At 31.4% G+C, this 10,309-nt stretch overlaps 1 protein-coding gene across 1 annotated transcript; it reads left to right on the top strand.

Moving 5' to 3' along the window:
* The first annotated feature begins 1,028 nt into the window (after positions 1 to 1,028).
* Positions 1,029 to 8,367, top strand: LOC105774881 (G-type lectin S-receptor-like serine/threonine-protein kinase At4g27290). Its single transcript, XM_052632296.1, has 7 exons — positions 1,029 to 2,381; positions 4,408 to 4,527; positions 5,223 to 5,383; positions 6,104 to 6,314; positions 6,898 to 7,135; positions 7,219 to 7,369; positions 7,824 to 8,367. Exons 1-7 carry the CDS (start codon positions 1,112 to 1,114, stop codon positions 8,136 to 8,138), a joined length of 2,466 nt encoding a protein of 821 aa, XP_052488256.1. The 5' UTR covers positions 1,029 to 1,111; the 3' UTR covers positions 8,139 to 8,367.
* Positions 8,368 to 10,309: the final 1,942 nt, after the last annotated feature.

Raw genomic sequence — 10,309 nt, 5'->3', positions numbered from 1 at the left:
TTGAACATCTATTACTATATTTAAGTGTTTTACTGAATTAGTGTCACCTCAATCGGTCATCAATTCAAGAATGAATTTACTAAAAGCCTGTCATTCTTAATAAGTAATTGATATTATTTTTAAGGTAATTATGTCTTTTATATAAAATCTAAACAAATAATTTCGCATAATGGGATTTGGGCCCAAAACATTATGATATTTAATTTTCTAAACGATATACCAAAACATAGGTTTGCATAGTGGAACAATTTTAAAAAATATCTGCTCTTTTTGAGATAATGCTTAAAACTACCCATAAATAGGAGGATGATATACTTCAAGCACTCGAACCCACATCCTCCTGCATTGATAACAATGCTCATGTCAATCGAGCTAAGACTTAATCAACAATAATTTTTTTTAAAAAATATCATTTGAGAACAAAAATAACTAAGCAACATCAGCAATTTAAAGAAAAAAACATAGGTTTGCATTAGTGGATGTATGTCTAATAAAATAAAATCTTCAAAATCAACTATAGTGGAATAATTTGGCATTAGTCAAGGTGTTTCCAATAAAATAAAATCTTCAAATTCAACTATAGATGGAATAACTTGTAGCTGCCAAAATGGAATTACTGCGCAAAGTAGTATATAAAAAGTAGACTATGGATATATCAATAAAAATAAATTTTCAAGTTGCAATTATATTAAATATTATCATTAAAATTAATTATTATAAATAATGTAATTGAATAATTAAGTTAATAAGCTAAATCAAATTCTCATGATTAGTTTGATTGTCAAGAGATGTTCACTTAAAAAATTCACCCGCATTCGAGTTTTTGGAATAACAAATAATACGTATTTATTTAGACAGCGTTGTTTGGATATTATTTTTGCCCGTGTTTGTGGAACTTGAACTTGATGGTTGAATTATTCTCAAGATTCAATAAAATATTACTTAGCTCACTGTTACTTGCAAACTTAAACAAAAAATTTAGCCTAGTTTATGGCAACAATATTTATATTGTGAAAGGGCGGAATAGTTGTGATGGAGAGTCATAACACTTACATTTTGATTCTTTCATTGAAGTCGATGCTTGGTTGAGACGCTTCACTAGGGAGCATCAATGGCGGTTTTCAATCTACTCCTTGTTGCGTTTCCTTTCTTCTGTTTGTCAATAACCTCCCTTGCGGCGGACACCATTCGTGTGAATCAATCCATCAGAGATGGTGAAAGCGAAACCTTAATTTCCGCGAACGGGACTTTCGAGTTGGGATTTTTCAGCCCTGAACTATCGAGTAATCGTTACATAGGAATATGGTATAAGAAGATATCTCCTAAGAAAGTGGTTTGGGTTGCCAACAGGAACAACCCTATCAATGATACAAATGGAGAATTGTTACTAGCAGAGCAGGGAAACTTGATCCTTATGAATGCTACCAAAGGAACTGTTTGGTCTACTAATTCACCAAGCTTAGCTACTAATCCAACTGCTCAACTTTTGGATACTGGAAATCTTCTTGTCCAAGGCAATGGAAATGGAAATGTTGTGTGGCAGAGTTTTGATTATCCGACTGATACATTTTTACCAGGTATGAAGCTCGGGATATACTTGGTTACTGGCATGAATCGAAAGCTAACAACCTGGACGAGCATCAACGATCCTTCATTGGGTGACTACACGTTTGAGATCGATCCCGATGGACTGCCTGAGTTTTTCCTCGAGAATGATTCGAAGATGGTATACAGGACTGGATATTGGAATGGTATAACGTTTAGTGGGGTAATCTTTCTAGGACCGAATAATCCGGTTTTTACAGCCGATTTTGTTTCCAATGAGAAGGAGATCTATTTCAAATATGAACTTAAAAATAAGTCGGTTCTTTATAGGATGGGTGTAACCCCAGATGGCACCATCGAGCGGTTCATATGCGATGATCCCGCCCGAGGATGGAGGCCGTATTTCAACGTAATGTTGGATACATGTGATCAATATAAAATATGTGGTGCATACGGTAGTTGCAACATCAAGAATTCCCCAGTATGTAGCTGCATGAAAGGGTTTGTGCCTAAGGATCCCAATGATTGGGAAAAAGCTAATTGGTTACACGGATGTGTCCGGAAAGTCCCGTTGAGTTGCGAAAGAGGAGAGGATTTTCTCGAGTACCCCGGAATCAAGTTGCCAGAAACGAGGAAGGCTTGGTACGACCGGACCATAGACCTTAAACAATGCAAGAACCGATGTTTGAGGAATTGCTCTTGCACTGCCTTTGCAAATCTTGATGTTAGAGATGGAGGAAGTGGCTGCATACTTTGGTTTGGTGATCTGATTGACATCAGGGAGTATGAAGAAAATGGACAGACTATTTATGTGAGGATGGCTGCCTCTGAAATAGGTACAATACTTTCGAATTTATATTTTATATACCACAATTAAAGTTGTCCATGGACTAGGTGGTATGTTCAGCCCAGCCAGTCTAACTCGATTTGGATTAAGCTTGGACCAAAAAATTTCGTCCTAAAGTTGGTACAGCCTAATTAATTAAATAATTTTTAAACAGTTTTTTATTTAGAATTAATTATTAAAGTATATAAATATTAATGGGGATGGATCCACTTACATAGTGTAAAACCAAAAGTAGTTTTACACACTTCCGTAATTATTTATATAATTAATATTTTAATGATCCAACCGTTGAATTTATCAATATTATTGTACTTGTCTTGCTTGTAAATTTTCAAATCGACCGATATCTCTATCATATTGATCTAAAATATTCTACATATTAATATATATTCAACGGTTGATTTTTTACATAAAATAAATGGTTGGAAACTTTAAATATTAATCATATAAATAATTATGATTATGGAAGCGCGTAGAACTATTTTAATTTTTACACTATGTAAGTGAATTCCTCCCTATTTTTAATATTTATTACTTTTTAAATAACGATATAAACTTTTAAAGTGGGTCAGACTTGAACTTGAGCCTGAATTTTTTTTTAAAATCAAGTCTGAACTTGTTCGACCGATTCCATGATTGCTTCTATTACGAACATATAACAAAGATACCTTGTTAAAAATATTTTTTTTGTATTTATTTTTAAAATCTTTTAATGAGGTGGCATTGTTGACTTACTAAGTTTATCAAATATAAACTAATATACTTGGACTTTTGTTTTCAAGTACATTAAGAATGGATTTGAATGAACAATTTTTCAAACTTATTGATGATTTTAAAATACACTAGATCAAAATATCAATATCTAATTACACTGTTTAGATAAAAAAATTGAAAAAAAATGATATTTTAAATAAAAAATAGAGAAACAAAACTGTTTGAATAAAATAAAATCAATATTCAACAAAAAAATACATAATGTTGGTGTACTCATGGGTCGGACCTCTCGTCCAGGCTCGAAGTCCTGCTCAAAAGATTAGAGGATTTGGACAAAAAATATAATGCCCGAAAAATGAGTTGGGTAAAATTTAAGGCTCGTTTTCTATACGGAACGAATTTTGAGTAAGATTTTTTAGCCTGAGTCCGGCCCGTCTCAAATATTATTATGTTATAAAAAATAATTATATTAATTATATATGTTAAATAACGATTATATATTTATATTTATATTTATATTAAATCACTAACTTAATTACAATTAAACCCATTACTCAAAGCCTAAAAAACTTACCACTAAACAACTCAACCCAAAATATAAAATTTTAAAATTATATTTAATAAAATAAAAATATTTATTATATTTATATGTGTTTTAATATAATAAAATATTTATTATATTTATAGTAGTGTTTTTTAATATAAATATTTTTTAATATATTTTTAATGTGTTAGAAAACTTTTATTTTAGCGTTTTTTAGTGTATTTTTGTGTATTATATTTTTTTTAAAATCTATTTTTAAATAAAAAATTAAACTAAAAAATCAAATATGGGCGGGCAGGTTTGGACCTGAGTTTATGTTTCTTAACTTGGATCGAATTTGGGTAAAAAATAAGTGAGTTCATTTTTCTGGTCAAGCCGAACCCAAGCCTAGAAAATTAATCTAGATATCTTACACGACCCAACCCATGATATATATACTAATGTTGAATGACACTTTAGTTTGATTTATAATATTTTTCCCTTCGAGCTTTTGCTTTCAATATACATGTGTATTATATTTAAGTGTCTAACACAAGTCAATCAGATACCAAATAAAATTTATAAAAATCGATTTAAACCTATAATAAATTTAGAAAATTACATATCATTTTAACTAAAATTTCATTTAGTGTTCTTTCATCAATTTTTTACAAATATAATTTTTACATAAATTTTTCGTCCATATAATTTGTGTGCCATAATCTAATATATATAATACGGCAAATAATAATTTAAATTGGAATGGTTATTATGGCAGAGGCATTTAAGCTTTCGAAAGGAAAGAAAAGGTTGAAGATGATTATAATCCCTATTACTACATGTGGTGGAATACTTGGGATTTGCTTAGGCATTTTCTTGATCATGAGGATGAAGAAAGGTAAACTTTCTCTTAAACACTAACACTTTGTATTTAGGAGAAAGGATTGTCTGAAATACGGACATTATGTCATTTTGTATTCCTTTCCAAATATTTAATGACATTTCAACTATTTTTCCATGTCATTGATACATAATTTTGGTAATTTTTATTAATCCGAATCTCGAACCCTGAACCCCGACTTCAAACTCAAACCCAGAACTCGGAACCTTAAATCTTGAATCTTGAACTCGGCCTTCTAGTTTAGGATTTAGGGTTTAAGGTTTAGAGTTCAAGATTCGGGTTTTGTGTTCGAGGATTCAAGGTTAGGTTCGGGCTCAGGTTTGGGGTTCAAAGTTCAAGTTAATTATCAAAATTATGTATCAATGACAAGGAAAAAAATTGGTAAAATGTCATTAAATAATTGGAAAGGGATACAGGATGACGTGGCGCCCTTATTTCATACAATCCTTTTTCTTGTTTGTTTTGTCGCAGTCGTAATGATAATGTTATAAACAAGTTTGATTTTTCTTTACAACTCGCATGTCATTGATTAGACACAATACTAATAAGTGATTTCTGCAATTTGATTTCACGAGTATGAGACGAACACCCTTAATTAAGAAATCAGATATTAAAATCTGAATTTGAGGTTACTTGGAATTAATTGTTTTGTGGTTAATCTTCTTTTGACAAATGATTCCTATGGTTTTTAGGAAGCACACAACAAGACGTAGAAGAGCAAGAAGACAACAATGAAAGAGGGAAAGGAGATTTAGAAGTACCATTATTTGATTTTCAGACAATCTCTATAGCCACTAACAATTTTTCACTGCAAAATAAGCTCGGACAAGGTGGCTTTGGAGCAGTCTACAAGGTATCTCTGTCCAAGAAAAAACAATTTTTATGGTCAGACTTTGTTTATCATTCTGGTTGAAAATCACTTTTCAATCACGAATTTAAAATTTTTAAAAAAAAAATCAGTTTTTCAAATCAAACAATAATTAGTATATATAAACAATTTTTAAATAGTTTTCAAATTAAACCTTGATTTTAAATTGGGATTTTAAACAATTTTTCAACTTATCTTTTTTATCCCAATTTAGTACCTAAGTTTTTCAAATTGATACTTGAGTTTTCTTTTATCCCAATTAAGTACTTGAGCTTGGCTTTCAATGTTCAATTTGGTATTTCAATTTTTCTTTATACCAATTAAGTATACGTGTGTCAAACATTTATTAGGTCACATGATGTCGTTAGGCCTAAGTACTAAATTGAATATTAAAACCAAACTCAGATGCCAAACCGAACATTGAAACTAAATGGTATATTAACCCAAATATATATATATTGTTTTATCAAAGAAACAATAATGTAGAGATAAAAAAGGAGTTGCAAATGTTGGGATTCAATTTAAGACCTAAATACAATTCTACTATATTTTTAACAAACAATAATTAGTATATATTAATGTTTGGAGGAACCAATCGAGGTCAAGGCTTCTGCTTGTTCCTTTGAATTCACCTCCATGTATGATTGCATGAACTAAATACGATTAATTTTCGAATTTTACATTAGAATTTGCTCAACTTTGCAGGGAGTATTGGAAAATGGACAAGAAATTGCTGTGAAAAGGCTTTCAAAGAAATCAGGCCAAGGAATTGATGAGTTCAAGAATGAAGTGTTGTGCATCTCTAAGCTTCAACACCGCAACCTAGTCAAGCTTTTAGGGTGTTGCATTGAGCCACATGAAAGACTTGTGATTTATGAGTTCATGCCAAACAAGAGCCTAGACTCCTTTATATTTGGTTAGTTTCATTTTATTTATTTATTTATGTTTTTCATGTTGATTTTACGATTTATGAAAATTAATCCTTTCAGGTTTTGATAATTACCTTTTCTAACAATATATCTTTAAGGTTTGAATTTGAGTTCCCTCCCTGAAAGTGTAATTTGTCTTACCACCACATAGTGACAAATGTTGGAGCAAGAGAGCCTTTGGTCCCCCCCAAAAGTTTGAAAAAAATTTATTATACCCTTTGAAATTTTTGAAAATTTTAATTAGACCCTAAATTTATTTTTTGAAATTTCAGTTAAGTTTTCCAAAAAGTTTTTCAAACTTTTTAAAAAATCTCATTAATTTTTAAAAAAATTCAAAATAGACCCCTAAAACTTAATGACTCATTCCACTATTGTCGCTGCACCCAATATTTATTGGTAGCTTTAAATTTTTTGTATTATTTTGAAATTGATACAATGCAAATAACATGAATATTTATATATTCCGCCATCGTTACTGTCACTGCATTCAATACTTGTTGGTAAGTTTTAATTTTCGGTAGTATTTTGAAATTGATACAATGCAAGTAACATGAATATTATATTCGGCAGATGAAAGGCAAAGGATATTGCTAGATTGGCCTAAGAGATTCCAAATTATCAATGGAATTGCTAGGGGACTTCTTTACCTTCATCAAGATTCAAGACTTAGAATCATACACAGAGATTTGAAAGCTAGTAATATATTACTCAATTATGAAATGACTCCAAAGATTTCAGATTTCGGCTTGGCTCGAAGTTTCGGAGAAGACCAGATCGAAGCTAACACGACGAGAGTGGTTGGCACATAGTAAGTATTTCAATCATATTTTCGTAAACCATGTATGCTATCGTTGTAAATTTCATTAAATCGAATCAAAAAATTTTATGCAGCGGTTATATGTCTCCTGAGTACGCGATCGATGGCTTGTTCTCTATAAAATCTGATGTATTCAGTTTCGGAGTTTTGGTGTTAGAGATAATAACTGGAAAAAGAAACAGGGGATTCTCTCATCCAGACCACAAGTTCAACCTTCTTGGACATGTAAGATCAATTAATTTTCCACTTAATTATAATTTTAGTCCCTCTACTATGCAAAAAGTTATGAATTTATCTATTTACATTAATTTGGCATAATTTAGTTTTTCTACTTTTATAATGTTATTAGTGTGTTTAAATTGATAACACCATAAGTGACATGATTTTCTTACAAGGCTAATATATTGTTTGGTATCTGAGTTTTGCTTCAATATATAATTTGGTACTTACATTCCCTGATATGCAAATTTATTATTGATTGAATTTCGTTGTAGTCTTTGTTATAAAAGGTAGAGGAGCTAACAACCTCTAGACTTAGTGTCAAGATTCTTGTATTGTGTGACACGAAACCTTGAGTTCAATTTCTAGCATAGTAGAGGGACTAAAAATAGAATTAAACCATTAATTTTCACTTTCATTATTATTTTTTAATAAGATTTTTCGATATTGTGTTCATCAGGCATGGAAGCTTTTAAACGAAGAGAGGTCATTGGAATTAATAGATGAAAAGGTTAGGAGTTCAAGCGAAATATCCCAAGTGTTGAGATCGATACAAGTGGGTCTCCTATGCGTGCAACAATGTCCAAAAGACAGACCAGACATGGCAACCGCAGTTTTGATGCTGAGTAGCGACAACATTCCTTCATTACCTCAGCCTAAAGAACCAGGCTATTTCGCTACAAGAATTGTCCACCATAACCGTGACCCTTCTTTCTCGACCAATCTCAGCCCTCCATCTAATTCACTGTCCATAACACTCCCAGGACCTCGTTAGTAATTTATCCAAATCTGCATTTCAGAATTTTGGGTCTTTTTAATATATGCATATATATAATTATAACTTTTAATTCATTGATTTATTTAAGGTTTTTTTATATATACCTCAAAGATATGGGTTCAAACTCTGATATTATCTTCCTCCTCTTGTTGTTTGGGGTTTATGTTTTGTAGCAAGATGTACCAAAAAAAAACAATACTTTTAAATGTAATTATATGTTCCATAATATTTTTTTGCACAATGTTTTTTGAATAATCTTATTATAGGTTCCGATCGTATTTGTTATTTTTTATATAATGTCTAGAATTATCAATAGCCGCTCCCCAACTCATAAATAAGAGGATAATGCACTTCAGCACACTTGAATTTACGTCCTCCTGTATAGACAACAATATTCATACCAATCGAGTTAAGACTCAATCACCCCTTTGCCTAATATTTTAAATGTTGACTTTTATTGTTTTAAATGTTTTAATTAATTAAATTTCATGTCTTTGAGCCAAGCCTAAGTGAACACAAATGGTCCATTAGGTAGCTTGGTCCACTCGGTAGCTTTAAGCCTAGCAAAGGCAAACAGCCCACATACATTGGCCAGGCCACCGAAGCACACCAAGAGGTCTAACATCATAGAGTACCATTACCTTAGAGTACCATTACCCCTTCTCTTCTTATACATTGTTGAAATTTTTACAAGTCTTCTCTTCTTATACATTATGGATCTCCATCTCACCCATGGATCAAATTAAAAAAAAGGGGTGTTTTAGGGGCGAATTCAGGAATATTTGTAGGGGATAAAATTGAATTATAAACTTTTGAGATGTCAAAGTGTAATTTTTATCATGTATTAATTTATGATTTTATTATTTTTAAGGGACTAAATAGAATTTGTTTTTATTTGGAGGGCAAAGTGCAATTTACTTTATATTAATTTATAATTTAATCATTTATAAGGGACTAGAACTGTATTTCTTTTTATTTTGGGGGGTCAGGACCCCTACTTGCCCCCTTGTATTAACCCATGGGTGTTCTACAACTAAAACGCTCTATCGAGATCATACAAAAACTTACAAAATCTCAAGTAGAATGCAATTAAACCTGATCATTAGTACTCCAAACGATGAAAGCCTCTACACCTCAATGGCCTCAACGACGTAGCCTCAAAGAAGTCCATTTTATATATTTATTTTCAATTAGGGGATCTCTATAACCATTTCTCTGCAATCATCTTATATACAATAAGACGGACCCATGCCAAAGCTCCCCTCTTCTATAAAATTCCTCTCCGTCACAAGATGAAAGAAAGCTCCAAGAGACCTACTAAATCTCTGTCAAATCCCTTCGAAGAAGCCTCCAAACCCATGAATAGAAGTCACCATTCTTAATAGTTTTCTACACTACCAATAGTGCGAATCACCTCTACTTCAGCGGCTTTCTACATCCCCTACAATGTAAACCTTCATAACAAACCATCTCAATTTTTATATTTGTAAAACCAATTCAAACCAAACAGATATCACCTTAAAACAAAGCAAGTTGAAAGACAAAAGCTTTCTAATTATATTTGTAAGTAAACTTCTATATTCTAAGTCTTAATTTAGTTGGAAAAGTCAACCCATGTGAAATTTCTTTGATTGCTTCCTAAACCTAACATGGGGTCACCCCTAACCTATTTGATTTAGATATTTATAGAATTTTTAATTTTGTTTGATTTGTCTAATTATGTACCCAAAGAAAAAAAAACCATCAAGTGGACAGAATTTTAATATTCAATTCCCTTAAAAAGAGTTAGGCACTTTATTCTTCACATATGTTTGTTTATCATCAAATTGAGTACATGAAATGATAATGTCAACTTAATGTGATCCATTAAATACTCTTACATATATAGAAATATGAAAAGAAAATTCTTTGAGAAATTGGGGATGACATTTATTATATACTACTATGGTTCCTCATGTTCAATTTTGAGTTAACTATTTGTTTATATTAAATTATTGATTTAAAAATTTTGAAGGTACATCGATTGAGTCTTAGCTTGATTGGCATAGGTATTATTGCTAATGTAGGAGGGTGTAGGTTCGAGTGCGCTGAAGCACATTATCCTTCTATTTATGGGTAGACCTGTTCATCGATTGGGTTACCCACCCAGGCCCGAAGGCCCGCCCAAA

This window comes from Gossypium raimondii, chromosome 6, assembly GCF_025698545.1.
Source record: "Gossypium raimondii isolate GPD5lz chromosome 6, ASM2569854v1, whole genome shotgun sequence".
Taxonomy (NCBI): domain Eukaryota; kingdom Viridiplantae; phylum Streptophyta; class Magnoliopsida; order Malvales; family Malvaceae; genus Gossypium; species Gossypium raimondii.
Note: the sequence above shows the minus strand (reverse complement) of the source record. Positions and strands in the feature narration are given on the sequence as shown.

Coding starts and splice junctions, on each gene's coding strand:
- LOC105774881 (XM_052632296.1), top strand. CDS start 1,112: ATGGCGGTTTTCAATCTACTCCTTGTTGCGTTTCCTTTCTTCTGTTTG. Junction 4,528..5,222: donor GATCATGAGGATGAAGAAAG/GTAAACTTTCTC, acceptor TATGGTTTTTAG/GAAGCACACAACAAGACGTA. Junction 6,315..6,897: donor CCTAGACTCCTTTATATTTG/GTTAGTTTCATT, acceptor TATATTCGGCAG/ATGAAAGGCAAAGGATATTG.